Source organism: Sciurus carolinensis, chromosome 1 (genome assembly GCF_902686445.1).
Source record: "Sciurus carolinensis chromosome 1, mSciCar1.2, whole genome shotgun sequence".
NCBI classification, from domain to species: Eukaryota; Metazoa; Chordata; class Mammalia; order Rodentia; family Sciuridae; genus Sciurus; species Sciurus carolinensis.
Window position 1 is genome coordinate 190,285,168 of NC_062213.1, and position 22,704 is coordinate 190,307,871.

General features: G+C 44.4%; 1 protein-coding gene across 5 annotated transcripts in view; it reads right to left on the bottom strand.

Moving 5' to 3' along the window:
• Arid1a (AT-rich interaction domain 1A) overlaps positions 1 to 22,244 on the bottom strand; it is a 78,987-nt gene extending 56,743 nt beyond the window's left edge. For 4 of the 5 annotated variants that reach the window (XM_047549299.1, XM_047549279.1, XM_047549289.1 and 1 more), the window contains exon 1: positions 18,350 to 19,514. In XM_047549299.1, the coding sequence (XP_047405255.1) occupies positions 18,350 to 19,474 (1,125 nt within the window). In that variant the 5' untranslated portion in view covers positions 19,475 to 19,514. Of the gene's footprint in view, positions 1 to 18,349; positions 19,515 to 22,223 lie in introns of those variants that run through there. The other variant, XM_047549308.1, reaches the window with a different exon arrangement.
• Positions 22,245 to 22,704: the final 460 nt, after the last annotated feature.

Below are 22,704 nucleotides of genomic sequence, written 5' to 3' on the forward strand. Positions count from 1 at the left end.
ATACATACATACCTGTGATAATTTAATTTACATAGTAGGTACAGTAAGAGATTAACAGCAGTAGCTAATAAAACAGAACAATTAAAATAATATACTTAGAATATAGTCTCTCAAAATATGGAGTCTTCCATTTAATATTTCCAAACAGCAGTTGACTGTAGGTAGCTGAAATTGCAGAAAGCAAAACCACAGATGGGGTACATGGGGGCGGGGGGACACAATGACCACGACACTGTAATAGCATCCTCAGGGTTGAATGCAATGAGTTAATAAAGGAAGGGTGTGTGTGTTTGTGTGTGTGTGTGTGTGTGTGTGTGTGTGTAGGGGGTGTTCCTGAATCCAGCTGGACAGGATCCAGACTCAAAGACTTTGTATTCAGTGATTCCTCCAACTGGAATACCTTTTTTTCCCCTTTCTCCCAGATTAGTAGAGCTGAATCTTTCATGTCAAATATCACTTCAGTGTGGCTTTCCCTGGTGAACCCAAATAAAATTTTAACCCTGCATACTTCTAAAATGGTCCCTGATTAACTTTTTCTCCTGACATATTGCTGGCACACAATATGGTTTACCTGTCTTTTGTGTGTGTATGGTACTGGGAATTGAACCCAGAACTTCAACCTGCTAGGCAAAATCTCTACCACTGAATCACACTCTCAGTGACCTTACTTTGTTTAATGTTGATATTCTGGACTATAATATAAACTCCAAGGGGTACATGTCTGCATGTGTTTAATTCATTGCTGTATCCTCCAGCACCTTTTAGCTACCACCATCCTACACAAGTCTCAAATTTCTGATACTGAACTTCAGAAACCAACATATTAACATCTATCTGGTCACTTACACTCAAGACCAAAAGCCCAAAGTGGCCAACTAGAAACTAACCGGCAATCAAATAAGTTAAGGTCATGCTTTTTGAAAAAGTACAGGATGTGATACCACTTTGAGCAACTCATTTCATTAGAACCATCTGTAAAACAGGAATTAAAAATTTATGTTTAGTCAGGTGCACTGAAGGAGGCCTATAATCCCAGCAGCTGGGGAGGCTGAGGAAGGAGGATCACAAGTTCAAAGTCAGTCTCAACAAGTGAGGAGCTAAGCAATTGAGATCTTGTCTCTAAATAAAATATAAAACAGGGCTGGTGATGTGGCTCAGTGATTGAGTGCCCTAGAGTCCAATCCCTGTAAAGGGAAGGGCGGGGGGGTGGGACAAGAAATATAGGAGACAGTTTAGGGCTGGGGTTGTAGCTCAGTGGTTGAGTGCTTGCCTAGCACGTGTGAGGCATTGGGTTCAATCCTCAGCACGACACAAAAATAAATAAGTAAAAATGGCATTGTGTCCATTTACAACTAAAAATTTTTTAAAAAAAGATAGGAAACAATTTAAATGCATTATGTGAAAATACTTGTTAAGAGTACCAGTCCTTAAAGTACATACAACAGAACATTACTTCGCACTCCACCCTCCATAGGAGAAAAGGCAGAATGGGGTTGAAAGCATAGTTTCAAAATACCTACTTAAAAAACATGAACACTCAAGTCAGACACCAAAAAGGTTGGCCAGTCCAAGTCTCAAGCACCACCTACTTTCAGTCTGTTCTCCCAGAGGAATTTGTTCAATAACTCCTTCCAAGAATTCTAACAGTACAGCCAATAGTTTTCAACTGGGGCAATACCAGCCACTGAGAAGTGTTTGGAAATAAATGTACAAAAGTGCTTTTTTTTAGTTACCACAGTGATGCTGTAGTGCTTCTGGCATTTATTACCTGGGGAGCAGAATGTCAAACGTCCTGCAATGCAGCTCCACACAAAAAGCCTTGCTGAGAAACAGTGGCCCAGCCCCTTATACTTCAGATGGGTGACTTTCTGTAACATTTGACCCTGGAGCATCCAAGGGAAAGGGAGTCAGAACTATTACCCACCCCAAGAGCTTAGCAGTATAAAGTCACCAACTAGCTAAGGTGAACATAAAAACTCATTTTTAACAAACAGAAGATGATTTACCAAAGGTGATACTTTTCCTCTAGTGCATTTATTACAATTATAATTTATAATAGTTACTTGTGATTTGCTTAAGTATTTCTTCCCCACTAGAAAGTAATCCACAGTGGCAAGAATTATGACTCTTATGCTCACAACACACTGCCTGATAACATTACAAAAGCTCAATAAGCACCTGTTGTATTAATTTAAGCAACTAGCATATGGTAGATACTCACAGGTTATTCAAAAAAGATCATGCCATATGACTTCTTATGTTGGCATGTCCCCAACTATTTTATGCCTTAGACACTATTTCAGTAACTAGATTAGACAATTAGTTGAGGACTGAAAAAGTTCTTATCCTAAAAATTCCTGAAATGGGGAATATGACCAAAGCCTGAGAAATCCTGATGATATCTAAAGAAGACAGGTTGGTACACTACATCCCAGCACATGCTCAAAAAATTAAAGTACAAACCTGGTTACCCACACAAGGTAGTAAGGAGTAACACCAAAATAAGGCACTTCCTACCACAAACCATTCTTTGGTTCTTCTACTAAGGAAAGGGCCTTAGTGTGGATGGACCACAAGCCTGATTGGGGCAGTACTTTGATATCTTATGCCTTAGTAACTTGTCATCTATCATTAAATGATATAGTACACTTAAGAAATACGTAGAGAGGCAAGGTATAACCTTACAAAAAGCTTTACCCAGGAGTGTATATTCCAGTTTTTCAGCAAAGATAACACCATTTTGATTCATGCCTGTTTCTCCTGATTATTTATAAAATTCCTTTCTCTTCCATATCAAACTTATTTGTAGGTGTTCCAAAACAAGTAAAGGTAACAACTGCTTCTTGGCCATAAAACTGCAAGACCTCATTTGCTTTCTCTTTCAAAAGAGCATTTCTGCTTTTCTAACTTATTCTTTTCAAACCCAGAGCCTTGTGCTTGCTAGATGAATGCTCTACCACTGAGCTGCACCCCCAGCTTTCTCCCGTACTTTTATCTACACCTCCAAACTTGGTCTGATCTTTCCCAGATTATACAAAAAGATACTAAAGTTTTCTACATAATTCTACCTTCTGCCAAAGTTTTCCTTTCTACACTAAAAAATTTATCTGTGACAACACTGATATATAGGAACCTAATTTACATGCAGTCAGGGATTCCTTTGTCCTTGTGCTTGTATGTCAATCCAATTAAGAACCGAATTTTGATAAAGACACCAAGCAGCAGCAACAATACCACTGTGTTTTTATTAATTTCTAGCATTGCCTTAAACTACTTCCCCAAAATATCTTTCACTAGGACCCCATAACTCTACTCTGAACTATAATAGGCACAAATATATAAGTTAAGGAATGATCCAACCTTATTAAGTTTACAGGTGCCTCCAAATCCTTAGGACTTAAGGCCAGCAATTGGAAAACCACAGATACGTGCAAATTCCCCAGTGCTTTTCAAAACTATAAATGTATGTTGCTAACAACCTCCTTTACACCATTGTCCAGACAAATATGTACAGGAGACCCTGGCTTTGTAATGTACACCAGAAATACGCAGGACCAAGACGAAATTATCAGCTTCTTTTCAGAAGCTTACTGACTCTCTATTTGCACTCTGGCTAGTATAATCACATTGGGATGGATACTTGGCATACTCAGCTATGGAAGTGTAGCCAACATCTAACCCTCTGCCCTCTCTTCCCCTCCCCCTACCCAATCTGCTTTGGCTCATATACTCTTTTGAGATTCTCTTGTTCAAGGCACACAGAATTTTCCACTGGGGAAAGTGTCTGGTTGGTAAGCCCAACTATCTCAATCTCATTTTATTTTAACCCAAAATACCATAATGAAACCACTATTGGTCACTTGAGGTTTTATGTTGGGGTTTTAAAGGAGCCAATTCAAAGCTGCTCTGGGAAAGCAGAGGATGCAAATCACAAACTGGAAAGAAAAACAAGAATGTTACAAATCTTTGGACCAACAGGACCCCAAAAACAGATTAAGGAGGGCTAGGAATCCAATTAATCCAATTTGGTCTCCAGACCAAAAGCAATAAAATGAGAAATGAGAAGAGGTAGAGACCATTTAAAACCTCTGTTTGGTCAGGGATGGTGGTGCATGCCTGTAATCCCAGTAGCCTGAGAGGCTGAGGCAGGAGGATCACAAGTTCAAAGACAGCCTCTCAGCAACTTAGTAAGGCCCTAGGCAACTTATTGAGACCCTGTCTCTCAATAAAATACAAAAATGGACTGGGGACGTGGCTCAGTGATTAAGTGCCTCTAGGTTTGATACCCAGTACAAAATTAATTAATTAATTAAAAGACTGGGGATGTAGCTCAGTGCTTGAGTGCCCCTGGGCTCAACCTTTAGTTCTAAAAAAACCAACCAACCTCTGTCTGTTGGACAAAGAAAGGCACTTTCAGCCTCCAGTTAGTCAACATTTCCAACAGAGGTAAACAGATAGTAGGATCTTCTCAGAAATAACATTGTTCCAAAAGTGGTATAAATCACATCTGCAGACCTTTTACCAGCTCTGGGTGGTAAAGATACCAACCAAGGTTTCCATATACTTTGCATAGTACTAATGAGATGAATTAGACAACAGTGAAAGAATGAAAAAGAGAATTTTAAGAAGAAAAAATAAAGTTAAAAGGCAGAAGAATGATAAAGTGAATTAAAACAGGCACACTCCCAAGACTCCCTTCTAAAGTATACACCTGTATATAAAAATATCAATTCACAGATAAAACGGTCAGCATTCTGCCTCCTGAAAACCACTGCCTTCACTGCAGCCAAGATTCAGTGATCACAGCTACATATCTCAGGCAGGAGAGAAAAACAGGTGTTAGGATACCTGGTTTTAATGAGAAGGATAAAGAAACTACATTAGATTTTCACAAAGTCCAAGTGAACAAAAACACTGGTTTGCTACTTAGTCTTTCAGCTGTTAATGATTACTTGACCATTTCTATAAATTCCATTTCTGTGCCAAGCATAATCCTTATTCATTAAATCATGCAACAGAAGACAGGGTTCTAATGTCAATTTCTCAGAGTGGTCTCATTACTTCAAAGATGGGGTGACTTGTCAGGATTCTACTGAGGGTTTACTTGCTAGAACTTTACAAGGAACAGAAGGAAAGAATTCATAGCAAAACTCAGACTGGCCACTGGGGAGCTGGAGATGAGGGAAAGAGGTTACTAAGAAATCACCAGATCACCAAAGGCCCTGTTCTCAGATCAGGTGGCCAACACAGGCAGAAGGGACATACATCATGCTGTTTAATTAGTGCTCCAACCTTGGTCTTCAGACAACATCTTCAGGAATCAACTTTTTTTTTTTTTTTTTTTTTTTTGCGGTACTGGGGATCGAACTCAGGGCCTTGTGCTTGCAAGGCAAGCACTCTACCAGCTGAGCTATCTCCCCAGCCCAGGAATCAACTTTTTAGGCAAAGTTTACTGAATTGGTCATACTCAAGACCACCAGTCACCAGTCTAAAAAAAAAATCTTTCCCACTTTCATTAAATGCCCAAGGACCACACATTCAGATTATTCTTATGCCATCTCACCAAAGAACTAAGAGAAAGAAAAATGGGAGGTAGGGAACCCCCAAATTCTATAAATAAACATTTTTTTCACTAAAGTTTTATCATTATTGCATAGTAGAAGATCCATCTCAAAAATAATCTCTCCTGTTACAAGCTGAACATCCATGTATCCCTAAAATTCATGTTGAAGTCCTAAGGCCTAATGTGATAGCATCTGGAAGTGGAGACTCTGGGATATAATTAGGTTTAGATTAGGTCATAAATGTGGGCTCCCACAACATGATTAGCAACCTTATAAGAACAAGCACCCTTATAAGAAGAACAAGAAACACAGATGGCTCCCTCTCCTAGAGTGGGATGGTTTGTGAGCACACAATGAGAAGATGCTAAGACCACTGTCTACCAGTCAAGAAGGCTCTCACCAAGAAGCAAATCTGCTGACACCTTAATTTTGTACTTTCTATCCTCAAGTTGTAAGAAATAAATGACTATTGTTTAAGCCACCTAGTCTATGGTATTTTGTTATAGCCACTCAAGCAGACTAGTATAATCCCCAATTCCAAGCACTTTTAGTCTCTTCTCCACCCAGTTACACTTTCTTTCACCTTAGGTGGACATATCTGGACATATCAATCTATTTTTAACTAGAAGAAGTCTCTCAGGTAATTCAGATACACCCTGCAGCCCAGTTACATATAAATGAATAAATCCAGTAGTTCTCAAACTTGAGTGTGCATCAGAACAGCCTGAAGGACTTGTTAAAACATACTGCCAGAACTCTGGATTCCACAGGTCTGGGCTGAAGACTGCATTTAAAAAAAAAAAAATTTTTTTTAGTTGTCAATGGATCTTTTTAATTTTATTTATTTATATGGCATGCTGAGGATAGAACCCAGTGCCTCACACATGCCAGGCGGGCACTCTACCACTGAGCCACAACTCCAGTCCCAAGATTTGCATTTTTTAACACAACCAGGTAATCTGGGAACCACTGTGCTAATTATCTCTCAAAGAGAACAAATGTGTGCTTAATAAAATTTGAGGCTTTGGCAGGGAAGAGATGATGCTGGGGATAAAATCCAAGGTCTTGGACATGCTAGTCAAGCACTCTACCACTGAGTCAAACCCCCAGTCTCTAGTTTTGTGTTGTTTTTTTTTTAATCACTAATATAACTCAGATGAAGCTATGAACAATGGGATCATTTTTAATTCAGTAAAGACCAACATTTTCTTTAACCACTCAATTCTCTCAAGCAGAAGTCTACCAGCCGGAAGTCATGTAAGAATTTTATTTAATGAACTAATGGTACGTATACGTATTATTTAATATCTACTTATGGCCTGTAGGTAGATATTTTTCTTTTTCTTTTTTTTAAGATATTTTTCTTCATCATACAGTTGATAAAATATAGATTCCAATAAGTTAAATGACCTGCCTAAAGTCAAAAAGCTTAAGGGAAATTTAAGGTTTTAGAGCTGACTTTCTTATGAAACTTTACATTTAACGCTTAACCTTATGTGTTCACTTTTCCCAAATGGCAAATTAAAACAATAATATCTTCCTCTCCAATGAGTACTTTAAGTTTCTGAAAAGTAAAATTATTCTGCAAACATTTCCACAATTCAAGCCATTCACTTAGACCAATCTTATTTAGAGTCTGATCTCTAATTTCCAAGATCTCTCCTGAGAAGCAGACCTGAGCCTGAAAGCTGACAGCTCTCACTGCTGGAATCACAAGGTAGCTATAAACCAAGTGCCACAACCATCATCAGAAACCAAGACAATCAAAACCCTAAGTGTAAAGGACAGACATAGCCAAGTTCTAGGCATGATATCAAATTCCAACTAAAAGGCACAGTGGTGCACATATGTAAACCCAGCTACTCTGGAGGCTGAGGAAGGAGGATCACAAGTTTGAGGCCAGCCTCAACAACTTAGCAACACCTGTCTCAAAAATAAAAAATAAAAAGGGTTGGGAATGTGGCTCAGTGGTAGGGCACCCCTGGGTTCAATCCACAGTACTACAAATAACAAAATATAACCAAAATCTTTTCAGTTTTTCACCTCATTTTAAGTTTCAGGCAATTGGAAAAATGATGTCATCCCAATCAGTCCTAGGGCTTAAATAATTTGTTTGGAGAAGCAAAATTAGTATTTTAGTTTGGGTATAGCTCGGTGTTAGTTTTTCTAGCATGCAAAAGGCCCTGGATTCCACTCTTGCCACCACAAAATGTGTTTGTATGTATACGAATTTATGTATACGTATTTTTGTATATTAGTGTCACAGCTCTGAAGAATCAAACAAACCTTGATTCAAATCCCAACTTTTGGGTTGGGTTGTAGCTCAGTGGTAGAGCACTTGCCTAGCACATGGGAGGCACTGGGTTCGACCTCAGCACCACATATAAATTAATTAATTAATTAAACGTATTGTGTCCATCTACAACTAAAAACACAAATTTTTTTAAATCCCTAGGGTCTGGGTTCAATCCCTAGCATCACCAAAAAATAAAAAATTTTAAAAAACTTTTTTTTTAAATCCAGCTCTTCCCTAGAGCATATTTCTTATTCTGAGATGGTGGAATTCACAGGTTGGTCCAGCATTAGGTTCAGGAATCTGAAAGTCTTTGTAGATGTGAAGTAAGAGGAGTAATAGAACCCACCCACCTCCTCTAGAGTTTGGGAGATTAAATGAAGAAAACCATAATAGAACCAAACAGTGGTTAGCACAAAATAAGTGGGCAAATACATGACAGCTATCATGAAGACTTATCCCTAAATGTGATCTTATTTCTAAGATCTCAACTCAAGACAACATTGTGCACAAGCTACCTAAATAATTGTTCCCCAAACCCTTTACAATAGCTTTCTTTGGCAGCTCAGATTACTAACCAGGTAAAAGTTAGAAGTTTAAAAGGAAAGGAAAGATAGCCACACCTGAATGACAAAGAGTTTCAGACTCCTGAACTAATGCTGGACCAACCTGTGAATTCCACCTCAGGAACAGAACATAAAGAAAAAGAGAGAAAGCCACCTGTATTTGCCACAGAAGACATGAAAACGAATAGCAACCAATTCCCAGAATTTCTAGTTTGATTACTTATTCTCTAAGGACAACAGAAAACTCTGATGTCTATCCCAGAAATAGGGAAATCACTGAGCAAGAAAAGTCCAAAGACATTACTGTTTCCTCCAAAAGCATGCATCCAGCACAATGTTGCTTTTAATCCTCTACCACGTGGCTGAATTTACAGTCTTCTTAAAGTCAAAGTACACCGTTTTAAGTAAGTTGAAAGTAAACAGCTGGGTCCAAATGCACTCATGCACAGCAAGAAGCTGTGGGCTCAAGGAAAATAGGAGGAAAACAAAAATACCAAGCACACAGCAAACAGATTTTTAAAATATCCCCGGCTCCCATCATACTGGAGCTTGATTTTAGGCGTGGGGGAAGGGAGGGTTCCTTTCAACAGAAATGCCTATAAGCAAGCAAGTTGAACGCTAACAATAGTAAAAAGCATACAAATATCTTGGCTGCTGGTGATGAGCCACGGAAAATCATGACTGTTCCAGTGCCAAGAGAGGAGAAAGTCTAATATCTAACTCTGCAGACTTGGGAACACAGAAGTAACAAAGCCATGAAGAAGCCCAAATGCAATCGAGAGAAAAAAAGGCTCATGGCACATTTCCTCTTCATATGGGTGGCAATTCAAGCAGTGCTCTGGACCCGCAGAGCACCCAGTCTGGTACCCAGACCCTTAGTATTTAATATCAACATAACTTCCTGGAGGGCGACAAAATCTGTCCTGGATTACTGGGTGACTTCTAATATGTACCATAACCAACACTAAGTCAACATTGTAGAGATCAAATTTCCTACTCTGCAGCATGCTGGAATGCATTCTTGGCATTATGCTTCTTCCCATTCCAGTCCACCCTTAGAAAATGCAGAAGCCACTGGGAAATAAAGACTCAACCTGTCCCAAGACAATCTTCCGGCTACATACAAGTGACTAACAAAAACAAATTCACTCAGATGCCTCTTCACATTCAATAAAGAACTAATTTCATCTATTTAAAATGGAGGAGAGGGACAATTTCAGGGAAGAGCAGTCAACACCATTAAGTCAATGTTTACCCTATCTTGAATTCCTGTAAGACTTGCAATTATCTAGTGTTGAGGCCTACACACCTACTATCCATGGCAGATGAACTAGCATGCCCAGTTCTGAGTTATTAAAGACCCTCTTTTCCAAAATACCAAAATGGAAGTCAAAAGAAGTTTAAAGAGAAATTTCTACACTAGAAATCTGTATTCAAGACTCCATACTTCCACACTGGTGCTGTGTAATCCACCCTTCTCTTCTAGAAGGAAGTACTGTGGTAGCCTGGCACAGGACACCCACGAACACTCAGTTGTTAAGCATCCACTGCTGGCCCTTGACAAATGCCAGGCCCAAATACACACAGACCAGCAGGTAAAGAAAAACCAAAATCACCACATTTCACAGGTTTCATAAGGAATAAACATGTGTTTGCAGCATTTATGAACTTCTTGGCCACAGCCAACCTAATCAAAAGCAATATTAAAGGTCATTTCTATGAACAGATGGTCAAAACCACATATGTACAGGCTTATCCAACCCATCAACCAGGTCTAATCCATGCAACTCTGCTTGAGCACAACTCCAAGCTCTTTAGAAATAACAGCAGTATATAACAGTCCCAAAGGTACTTGATGACTCTTGTTTTAAGGTCAACTAACTGCCAAGAAAGACAAAGTCCAGGCTTATCAACCAAAGTTGAACCATCATCACTGCAGAGCTGTCCAGAACACAGAACTTTGAAGGTGACAGGCCCTTCCATACTCACAAGTTACTACAAATGTGTCCCTGCACTGGCCAAGAACTTAGCAAATTGTACCAAAGGCCCTACCAACATAGTCACATGAACCACTAAGACCCTGGAATGGCATCTTCAGAGAATTTCATGGTTAGAGTCTATATTTGCAAAGTCAACAGACCACTGAGACAACTACAGATATAGGGATGGTCATGCAATTTGGATTTTGTAAAGTTCACGGAATTTAGAGTAGCCTTAGGTATAAAAGGCAAACTAACATTGTAACTTTCTCCTTGTTGAATACTTAGGTTCACAAATACCTTTGAAAAGCTGTCCCACACTAACCCTGTCCAATTCTGATTGCTCTGAATTTCTGCAGCCCATATATTTAGCTTGGTGTCTCTCTGTCTGTCTCTCTCTGTCTCTCTCTCTGTTTCTCTCTCTCTCTCTATATATATATATATGTAAATATATATATATATATTTTTTTTAATAATTTAAGTACTGAGGATTGAACCCAGGGGTGCTTTACCACTAAGCTACATCCCAGCCCTTTTAATTTTTTTGAGACAGAATCTCACTAAATTTCCCAGAAGACTAGCCTTGAACTTGAGATCTTCCTGCTTCTGCCTCCTGAGGCTGTGGGATTACAGGAATGTACACAGCACCCAGTTTGTCCATATACGTTTATAAAAACTTGCTTTGTTAAGTTTTGTGTGTACACATAAGCATACTTCCCCAAGATTAAATTCCTCTGAAGCAAATATCACCTCTCTTTTAAATCCCTTTCTAGTACCCAATCACAATTCCCAACCCCACTGGAATCTCCAGAGCTCCCTGACCTTGAAAGGATGCTTTCAGCAGTAAGTCTAAAAGTTCTAATACCCTTACCAATCATCTTATTGAGAAAAGCCTTGGCAATACCTGGCAAAAAATGTGTATGTTAATTCAAGTTTTTGAACTTTATTTTAAAACAAGCTAATAGTCCTTATATGGTAGCTGAATCTAAAAATTTTGTTCAGGGCCATAATTACATTTCTATCCCCTGCTATTATCTAAGTAGCTAAGTCAAAAAAGCACTTTCAGAACACCGGTTTAAAAAAAAAAAAAAAAAACACTTCTTATGAAGAAATTTGGTATCCAAGTCAGTGGATATGTAGGGGGCTGTATCTCAGTGGTAGAGCATTTGCCTAGCATGTGTGAGTCACTGGGTTCGATTCTCAGCACTGCATATAAATAAATAAATTTAGAAAATAAAGGTTCATTGACAACTAAAAAAGAGTCAGTGGATATTTACTTATTTATACTAGAGACTGAACCCAGGATTTGGAACCCAGGGGCGCTTTACCACTGTGATACATTCCCAGCCCTTTTTATTTTGAGACAGGATCACCAAGTTGCTAAGAATTTTGCTAAATTTCTGAGGCTGGGCCTTGAATTTATGATCCTCCTGCCTCAGCCTCCCAAGTTGCTGAAATTTCACGTGTACACCACATGCTCAGCTGAATTTAGTTTAAAAAGATAGCGTGGTAGAGCACTAGCATAACATGTATGAGGCCCTGGTTCAATTCCCAGTACCAAAAAAAAAAAAGAGAGAAAGAGACTGAGAAGGTTAATCTGATCACTGGTCATCTCACAAAGCTATCAGCGTACTACAGGCAGACAGTTAAAATATTCACAGATTATACTTCTTTCTCCATAAAAAGAATGTGTCACTAAAGGGGCCCAAAAATGTTTTTAATCCTAAAATGGAAATTCAAAATCAAAGACTAAATCTATCTACAAAACTCTTAAAAAAGGACCTAGTGAGTACTCAACATAGGGTCTCTGTATTGACCCACAAGCCAGAAGGCATTAATTTATACACACACACACACAACACACATATATCTTTATTTATTTTTATGTGGTGCTAAGGATCGACCCAGTGCCTCACATGTGCAAGGCAAGTGCTCTACCACAGAGTCACAACCTAGCCCTGTAATTTTAACATGTGTAAGTGTTACAGAGAGGTCTAGTAAAAAATATATGAAGAGTTATATTTGGGTAGTGGACTACAGTCCACAGAGGAGAGGGTAAGGATGACACTTAAGTTGCAGTATCTTTTTTTTCTCCTTTCTGGTATTCAAAAAATGTAAACGCAACCCAAAAAACATCTCACCAAACTACACCTTCCTGAAGGAACAAGGTTTTAAAACTTAAGTCTCATTAACCAAGCTTTTGGCTTATAATTACTGTTGAAACTCAGGAACTTTTTTCCAAACTTCTGTTTATTTTTCACTATTTAATTGCAAATAATTTTTTTTGGGGGGGTGGGCGATGCTGGGGATTTAACCCAGGGGTGTTTACCACTGAGTTACATCCCCATCCCTTTTTTTTTTTTAAACTGAGACAGGGTCTCACCAAGTTGCTTAGGGGTCTAAGTTGCTGAGACTGGCTTTGAACTTGTGATCCTCCTGCCTCAGCCTCCAGAGTTGCTGGGATTACAGGTAAGCGCCACCCCACTGAGCTATCATTACAAGGTGTATGCATGCGTTCAAGTTAGCATGCAGCCAAGGTCACAGAGTTTCACTTTCAGGACATCTTTCTACTTCAAATCTCTTTTAGATCCCCTTGCCTTATCTCTATGCTCCCTGCCTCCCAGCACTGCCCTCTTCTCTATCCCCAAGTCTTTTTTGCCAATATTATTTTATTCTACCACATGAGGTGACTAGTATTATCTTTGCTTGAAAACTGTTTATTAATTTTCCTGTCAAACATTCTATAGAGCCTTTTACATCTTAACTACAGAAACCTCCTGGGTACATATTGACAGCTCAGCAAGTATTTACACAAAGCTCTGAAACATTTGGTTCCTTTAGAGAGGAAGAAGCTGCTGTGTCAAGCAGAGAATTATCAAACACCTTTTCTTCTATTTTCCCCTCCTTTATAAAGGAAAGCTTCCTTCTAGCATAATTCTAATAAGCCTAAATTACACTTCTCAACTAGTAAGCCATGAGGAGAAAAAATGGAAATTCAGATGTGCTAGAGAAAAGAAAGAACAGCACTTCCAGGACCACAGGCAAACCACACCATGTCATTTTTTAAATCACGAGCATGACAAAAGACAAATACACCTATGAATGGACCCTGAAACACTTTGCTTTTCCTGTTCCGGGCTCAGGAACTTTTGCTCTTCTCTCAGCAAAACTTACAGGACAAGTTCAGGCACTTGGATTACAACCAACTGCCCAAACCAGACCTAGACCTGCCCAAACACTAGAGTCTGAGAGCTAAATGCTACCTCCCCCTGCCACCTCCTTACCCTCAAAAAGTAGTGTTAACGTAAATTTATGAATGCCACTCCCCATCTCACCCCCAAGTATAAAGCCTCCTGGGGACACTGATGCAACTATCTTTAAAGTCTTGCTTTAATGGTCTCTGCCTAATTTTTCAGTTGTTGTTCAGTGTTTTAAAACCAGTGCAGTGGTGCAGGCCTGCAATCCCAGCAACTCAGGAGGCTAACGCAGGAGGATCGCAAGTTCAAGGCCAACCTGATGACTTAATAAGTCCATGTCTCAAAAATTTTTTAAAAAGGTGCTGGGATTTAACTCAGTGGTAGAGTGCCCCTGTATTCAATCCCCAGTGCAGTAAGTAAATAAATAAAACCAGACAGGTGAAATGACCAATGACAAACAGATTAAACCGGTTTGTTTGTTTGTTTTTGCGGTGCTGGGGATTGAACCCAGGGCCTTGTGCTTGTGAGGCAAGCACTCTACCAACTAAGCTATCTCCCCAGCCCGCCCAGATTAAACAGTTTTAAGAAAACAGTCTGGTGGGCTTTTCCAGTAAAGGTCCACAGACCACTGTAGCACCCAATTGTACAAAACTTGTTCCTGTGAATCCTCAGGAGAGAACAGCCTTGAGATCCTTAAACCCAGGAGAAGAAATATGGTCTCAAGACCCCTACCAATATGCAAGAAGAATCTACTCTCACAACAAGCCTGTTACGTAAACACACAGAGATGCACAGTAACACTTCATTTTATGATGAGGAGAAAATAAACAGAGAAGGCAAATGACTTGCCCCATCTCACACAGCTTCATCTGGAGCTGCACATGGAACCCATGCTTCCACACTCCTCCTCTGAAACTGGTGCTCTTTAACCCTTAACACCATGCAGCAAACGACTCAGTGTGCATCAGTAATGATAATGGCCAATCTAAAGAAGGAAAAACCCCTGAGATAAAAATGAGGGGTATTCAGACTCCATTTCAGAGCCACAGGTATCACAACATACTGGCAGGAAAAAATTATTCGGTGCCAATTTATTTTGAATACCGTATTTTAACCATATTTGCATGCCTCAGTTGCTTCTAGAAGTTGAGATTTGAAGCCAATTAATACACCCTTGGGGGCGGGGGGGGGGGAAGTACTAACAAAGGGCATAATCTAGATTTTGTTAGCCTACTCCCATATTTTTTAAAAGTCCATTAACTTCTTTGTGAATGGCCTAATATAGTGGACACCACACCTTACAGGAATCAATCCAACATATGAATGTTTAATGCAATCCAAGACATCTTGTTACAGCAGGTGCCACTTGTCATGGTTACTTTGTGTCACACAAAGGCAGAAACCTAAAAAAGTCCTCACAGGGATCAATGCACAAGAAGCCCACCTGGCTGCTTTCTCTTCTCCCGCCACCATCCCAACTCTCATCACTCCCAGTTGTCTCACAAACTGGTAGAGAAACATGAGGCCCCACAATTTAAAGTGCCATCTCAGCGTGGTTTTCCTGGTCCCTCCTACTTGAGAGAGCTCCAAGAGTCCTGTATTTCAGCCAGCCCAGAATTTCTGCCAGTAGGCATTCCCATAATAAATCCAGGATTCCTCTGTTTCCCAGGAGTTGGAAATACCATTTGATATTTCCACAGCAGAAACTAACAGCCAAACTTCTACAATCATATCCAATTTGATCTTGAACTACTTATCATATTTCATTTTTAACCAAAATAATCTGGTACTACTTGCAAGGTGTTACTGCTAAAAGTATCCCAAGTAAAAAGTCTTACATCGAGATCAAGTACATAGTAACCTAAAACTATTTCATCAGTATCAGGACTTACACCTTGAGACACAATACTACTTATGAAGAAATAAAGGAAAAGTTTGCTGGAACTAAACTGGCTCTTATAAAACACACACACTTACCTAATCTTTATTTCATTAAGGCAGAATAAAATAAGAACATTTACTTCAGCTATATTAATCATGTTGGGAAAAAAGTCTTACTATAAGACTGAGTTAGGGAGAAAAAAGAGCAGAGCAAGGCCCTATTATTTAAGAAAGCTTAAGAGCGGGGCATCATGGTTTGATAAGAGGTTAATCCTCCAGTAGAAAAGACCTCAGAACAGAGTCTATTCCCCTACGACCTAGACTACTGCCATACAGCTGAAGAAGTCCACAAAACTGAAGCTGCACTCTCTCTTCCACAAGTGGATGTTCACCAGCTCATTCCCTGGGTCTCAGAGGAGCAGGCAACTAACCTGAAATTAATGTAGGGTGCTGGGTCTGATGATATTAAAAGAAATCAGAAAATTACCAACAGCAACACTGACAGGCTTCTAAACAGGGTTCATATCTATTATCACTTGATGAGGACAGAAAAGGGCATAGTACCTAAGCACACAGAAAGTACTCATTTAATGTCTGAAAAACAGAAATTATAGAGCAAAAGTTGAGTTAAAAGAAAGAAAAAAAAAAAAAAAAAAAAAAAAAACTTTGCCTAAGTAATCCCAAACCATGAGACTTCAAATCAAATTTGCTTTTTAATGAACTTACCCCAAATTATTCCCTCTAGTAGGGGGAAACATAGATTACAGAATGAGATGCAGATACTGTATATTTTAAGAGAAAACTTATCCTCCAAGTAGCAAAAAAAAAAAAAAAAAAATTTAAACATTTTCTCATTTCTCATCCAGATGTGGAACATCAGGGAAGTTGTAGAGTCAAGACACACAGCTCTATGCCCACAGCCCAACACATCTATTTTCAAAATTCCCAGCTCATTAGAAGAGTAGAAAAGTAGTTCTAGGATGAGGAGAGAATACAACTAATTAATTATTTTGTTATAGGTAAACAAAAATCTCCTCTTGGCCCAAAAAGTACAACTGCTGGACATGGGGGCATGAGGGAGGTTTTTCCCTCTTTGAAAAGATACATGACAACCCAATATTCTGTGACCCAAGCAGTGATGAAGAGGGAAGAAAAACAAAATACAAATACAACAGAATGTATTAAAAAGTACCTAAATGTTGCAATTTCTAAGCCAATCTTAAGTGCCATTGTAGGTCACATCTTTACACCTTAGAAGATGAAAAAAATTGAAACACAAAATGCAAAGAAAAAAGCAGTATTTCAAAGCTCTAAAATGACAAAACAGAAAACTAGTCTTTGTGATATACCAGGAACAAACCATAAATTTTACCAAACCAAGCCCTTAGGAAAAAGGCAAAAATCCCTCTCAAGAGCATGAAAACATGGGCTACTCTTCAAAATTGAGCTGCTCTCCCAAAGTTCAATTAACAAAAGAAAGTGTTAACAAGATTCAACACGTAAACAAAGAATGAGGCCAGCCTTGATTAAAACAGAACACTTGAAGCTAATATGAAATTCTTTGAGATCCCAGTCCTAAACAAAAATAATTATTAACAAAAACGTCCCCCATCCTACATTTGCCACTCAATAAAAAGTCCAGTAAAATAATTCCAGTTCTGAGTGAACAGCGTCAAAATTACTCGAGACAAATGCATCTTCAGAGCCATCAAAGAAGTCATTTATACCATTAGGAAAGTCACAAAACCAAAACAAACAGCAAACCCATTGTAGAGAAAAACTCAGCTACTGTTCTGACAACACAGAATCTATTTCAGGCTGCATAAAACATAACAAGCAGAATAAATCCAAGGTACAAGAAAAATGCCATTGCCTCCTCTTTTGTTTCGGGCACAATGTAACAAGGGCAGCCTGTCTGGGGCTCTGCTCCTGCTGATACAGTATTGCTGCTTAAACCTCCCTCCTCAAGGTCACAGCCAATTTCAGCTCTGGAATAAAAGGCAGATAGTGGCAGCGATGGTTTGGGTTATCACTGGCAGAAAAGCAGAGTGTAAAAGTTTATGAGCTCATCAGGATTGTTGTACCATTACATCAGAGGCAATTATAAATGGCCAAGAGCAGGAGATGGGGAGCCAATCAGATCACAGATAGGATGTCAACCTAAGACCAACTGTCTCCTGGCTTTGACAGAAGGATTTTACCTCCATAATTCAAATCCCAAACCAAAGCAATCTGCACTTACTACTCCAATCACTCAGCTGTTTACCAGCACTTCCAGAGAGAAGCCCAGGCCACTGGGCCAGCGGAGACTAAGACAGGAGATGGACCGGGCTGCCCTGGGTGAACCGCAGCCGGCCTCTAGCTGCCCCCAAACAGGCCCCTGCCTCCCTCGAGGTCCCCCGAGCCCGAGGGGCCCCTCTTTGAATGCACACACGGGGGAACGGCCTCGAGGAAGGTAGCGGGGACAGAGAGGAGCGGCAGGTGAGCAAGGAAATGTTCGTTCAACTCCCGGGCTCCTGCCGCTGCCTACACCCCTAACCTGAGCCCCCAGCACCCCCTCGCCCGGGCCTGGCCCTTCCGGGCACTCTCTGCCCTGCACACCCCTAAGGGCCCCCGAAGTTCGAAGGGACCAGGGGAGAGGGAGAAGCGCAGCAGACACCTCTGGAAAAGCCCCACACAAAGGCTGAAGGAGGGAAGGAGAGGAAGGCAGACAGGCAGCCATTTTAAGAGAGAAGAGCCAGACAATGGCAGCTCCCCGGCAGTGGGGGCCTGGGACCGAGGGGAGCCCACGGCTGTGGCCTGCTCCCCGCGGCCGCCACCCACCCCCCGGACCCGCTCGCCCCAGCCCCCTCCCCACTCGGCTGTGTACCTGAGGGGTCCGGGCGAGCGGCTGCCCCCCGCCGCCGCTGCTCCCGGGGCTCATGGGCGCGTGGTGGCTCCTTTGTTGGGCCCCTCCCGAGGCGGCGGCCGCCGCCGCAGCAGCAGCAGCAGCCCCCCAGCACTGCGAGGCCATGTCCGCCGGGCCCTTGCCCGCGCCCCCGTCCTGGGGCCCGCCGCCGTAGTCGCCCCCAGGGTAGCCCTGGTAGCCCCGGGCCGAGCTGGGCGACGTGAGCAGTTGGTTGAGGGTGGGGGTGGCGGTGGGCTGGGGAGTTCCCCCGCCGGCCGCTGAGGGGCCGCCTCCCCCCATGGCCCCGAAGCGCTGCTGAGCGAAGGACGAAGACGACGAGGAGGCGGAGGCGCTGGAGGAGGGAGGCGGCTTGGAGCCGGCGGCCGCCGCGCCGGAGCCCGGAGTGCCACCTCTCGGGGAGCTCAGCGCGTAGGCCTGGGGGGGCGGGGGGTAGGCGCTGCGGTTGGGGTAGTAGGAGTTGTACTGGTGGTTGGGGAAGCCGTGGTCGTGCGAGTTCTGCTGGGGCCCCGCGTAGGGCTCCAGGCCCCCGCCGCCGCCGCCGCTCTGCAGCGCTGCCAGGCCAGGGCTTTGTTGTCCGCCATGTTGTTGGTGGAAGACGGCGGCCGCCGCCGCGGCGACGGCAGACGGACTCCGGCCGTAGGGTTGCCCGAAGCCGTAGGCTGGGGGCGGCAAGGCGGCCGCGGCTGAGTGAGGAGGCGCCCCCACCCCGTCGCTGCTGCCGCCGCCGCCGCCGCCGGGCGGCTCCGTGAGGTTATTGTTCAGGGCGGGCCTAGGGCCCGCGTTCCCGTTCGAGTTCTTCAGGTCCGGCTCCGCGCCGGGCCCGCCGCCGCTGCCGGCTCCGCCGCCGCCGCCACCCCCATTGCTCTCGGCCCCGTCCTGCAGCTCCTTTCCCAGCGGCTGCGGCGGCCCCACGGCGGGGCCCTCGCTTTCCTGCCCGGCGGCTGCCTTCATTTCCCCGCGCTCGGCCGCTGCCGCCTCGCCCCCCGCCTCCTCCCGCTGCTGCTGCTCGGCTTTCTTCAGCTCCGAGGGCGGCGGCGGCGGGTTGCCCAGGCTGCTGGCGGCGGCGGGGGCGACCTGCGCGGCCATGATCCCCGCTGTCTCGTCCGCGGAGAGACCCGGCCCTGTCTTCGTCTTCTCCCCCCCTCCCACCCCGCCCCGGGGCCGAGTCCCCCGGGCTGCCCTCCCCACCCGCCCGGGCGGGCCTCGCGGGGCTCCGCTGCTGCGCTGCGCTCGCTCCTCTCCCCCCCGCCCCGCCGGCTCAGGCTCCGGGCTGGCGGCGGAGGAGGAGGAGGAGGCGGCGGCGGAGGAGGCGCCGGCGGCTCAGCTGCTCCCGGCTCTGTAGGCTCGGGACCCGGCTCTCCCGGCTCATTCCCCCCAAGCCCTTGCCTGGGAATGAGGGGGGCGGTGGAGGCTCCGCTCCCCAGGGCCTGGCCCCGCTGTGACTCTCCGCTTTCTGCTGCCGGAGAAAGGAGGAGGGAGGGAGGGAGGGAGGCGAGGGGGAGGGGGCGGGGAGGGAGCGGGGGGAGGGGGACCCGGGACGGGCGGGCTGGAGGGCGCGCGGCAGTAGCCGGGGCGCCGGGAGGCAGAGTCGGAGCGCGGGCCCGGCCGGGCGCCCTGCCTCCCCTCCCGGGCCGCGGCTCGGGCCGAGACTGCTGTGCAGCAGCTGGCGGGCGAGCTAGCGGGCGGCCGGACTGAGCGGCTAGAGCGCCCCACTCTCCTCCGAGTCCCCCTCACTCCGACACGAGGCTCAGCACTGCCATTTTACCCAGCGCCGTCGCGGCCGCCTGGAAAACCCGGAGTGGAGCGCGGAGCGGGCGCAGGCCGTGGAATGGACTCGCTCCCTTCCCCTCACAAAGGAGGAGGGGAGAGAACGAGCCTCGGCGGCGGCAGGCCCTCAGCCGCTTTCGCTCGGCAGCGCCGCCGCGGAGGGCTTCGGAGAAAACCCGGCCCGGAATTCGCGCCTCTCCGGAGCCTGCGCAGCCTCCCTCCTGACGTTCCTCTCCTGGCCGCACCAAGGGGAACGGGCAGCGTGAACTTTACCCGCGCCTGCAAAATTGGCCTGAGCCAGAGACCACGGGCGCCTCGGCCCAGGCCTGACCCCCCGCAGTGGACCCGGTCTCTTGGCTGCTACTTAGCACCTCTACAGCACTTTTCTTCTTCAAAGCTTTGTACAGACCTGCCCTGAAGACCCAGCTGAGTGAGCCCTGCTTTTTACCCGCTCTGGCAAGCGCAAAGGAAGGATGATCATTGTTCAGACTACCCGTTTTCCCACTGCCCTGCCCTCATTAGCCAGTCCTGACAAGGCCCTGGGGGCATGAGGTCCAGGATTATCCCCATTTCACAGAATTGAAAGACAAGGGGAGGGGACTGCCAGGTCACTTAAAGTCACCAGGCAGAGGAGAGCGGCTGTAAAAAGAAGTGGAGTCCCCAAAGCTGCCTCCTACTTAGCCTGAAAAGAAGAAGGAAAAAGAAGTCTCAGATCCAACAATAGGATCAGAATGGGTTTGAATCAAAGCTGGTCAGCTCACTACTGACTTAAAATGGTGGCCACTGAAACTGCTTTGGGGGCTTAGGACCGTATTCTGGCAGAACCCAAGCCCTATTATCACTTCTTAAGGGAACTTAGACCATAATGACCAAGAACCCCAGTCTCCAAAGACTTGTAAGACTAAACGGCCCAGAAGAGCCTCCAGGGACCGGCAGAACCAGAGTGTTCACACAAACTACTGTAGAAGAGGGATGCAGTAAATGGAAACCATTTTCTCCTTGAAGAGAGAAAAGGCACGAACAGGTCACTTAGGAAACGGATGCTACTCAGATTTGTTTTCTATCCTGCGGTGTAAAAATTCTTTAAAGTTTACCATTACATTCTAAGAGACCCTAAGGCCAGGTTTATCTGAAAAGATCAAGGCATTCATAGAAAACCCCAGTGTTGTCCTGATCTGCAGGCACCACCAAATCCCAGCAGCAGTCTTTTGGTCCCCAGGCTGACTTGGAATGCTATGACATGACAAGCTAGGGAAGCCAGAGGGGATTCTAGCTTCTTACCAGGCCAACGGGTGCATTGGAAAAGGCCCAAGGCAGAATCACTAGGCACCAGGGCCCCTTCCCCGTTCAGATTTTATAAACGGAGACTTTACAGCCACAAAACCATTATCGTAGAACTTCCAGATATCGCAGGCCCCTGGAGTTCTGACGCATCATTGGTCCACATAAATAATTCCAAAAACCTGAATTCATTTCTACCCCCAAGAAACCGATGACCAAACTACAATACAAGGCAAAACCTTCCTGTTAATTTAGAATGGTGAGATTCTCCACCTCCACCACTACCACCACCACCACCACCACCAACACCACCCCAAACCATCTGCTGCCTCCCCCATCCAAGCCAAGAACCAAACCAGCCTACCAAGATCCGATGGACTGGTATGGGCCAGTGCCCTCTTTTCACTCTCAGTCCTCAGGGGCAACAACTCTCCTGGAGCATTAGGTCCTAGAAACCAAATTATAGGCTGCCTCATAAATGGAGCTTGGCTATTTAATCAACTGCCTCGGAGCTGGCAAACAGTCCTGAGTCCTGCACACAAATGAGGAATTTTTTACATGCAATTACCCTGCCATTTTCCTCAGAGCTGGGGTGTAATGGGAAACCTGGAGCCCAGTGAAAATCTGGAAGCCAGAATGGATTTGTCTCCAGAGAAAACCCCTTCCTTCAATGGCTGTGAAATACAGAAAGCGCCCAAATCTCTTTCCCTACACGTGGACACGCTATTTTGAAAACAATCACCATTGTAATCTAGCAATAAGGTAAAGTGCACAAAAATCTACCCACCTGGGTCGGGAGAAGTAATGTGGGATGTCTCCTTTCCTACTTTTTTTTATTTTTTAGAACTCGTCTCTTTGGGTTCTCTTCCACTCTATCTTTAGAGACCCACACCACTAACCTAGGGACTGCTGGGCTGAGGAACTTTCTTAGAAACTGGCCCATCCGCTTTCCCTAGGGGCACTGGAAACGCGGAAGGGGGAGGGGGAGCCGGGCACGTGGCCGGCCCGAGCGGCGAGACCCCGGCTCGGGGCCGTGGGTCCTCCCCTCGCTGGAGTGTTCTCCCCCACGGCCCCTGCCTTTTAACCCCACACCCAGGCAGCTCAAGAATCCCGGCGCAGATTAGAGAACTAGGACTAGGACAGCGCTCCCCTCCCGAAAGCGCCTCTGCCACCAACAGCCTGATGGCAAATATGGACTGAATCGTTGACATGGAAACCGGACTAAAGTCTCGCTCGCTCTCCCTCACTGGAGAGTTCTTATCTCCGTG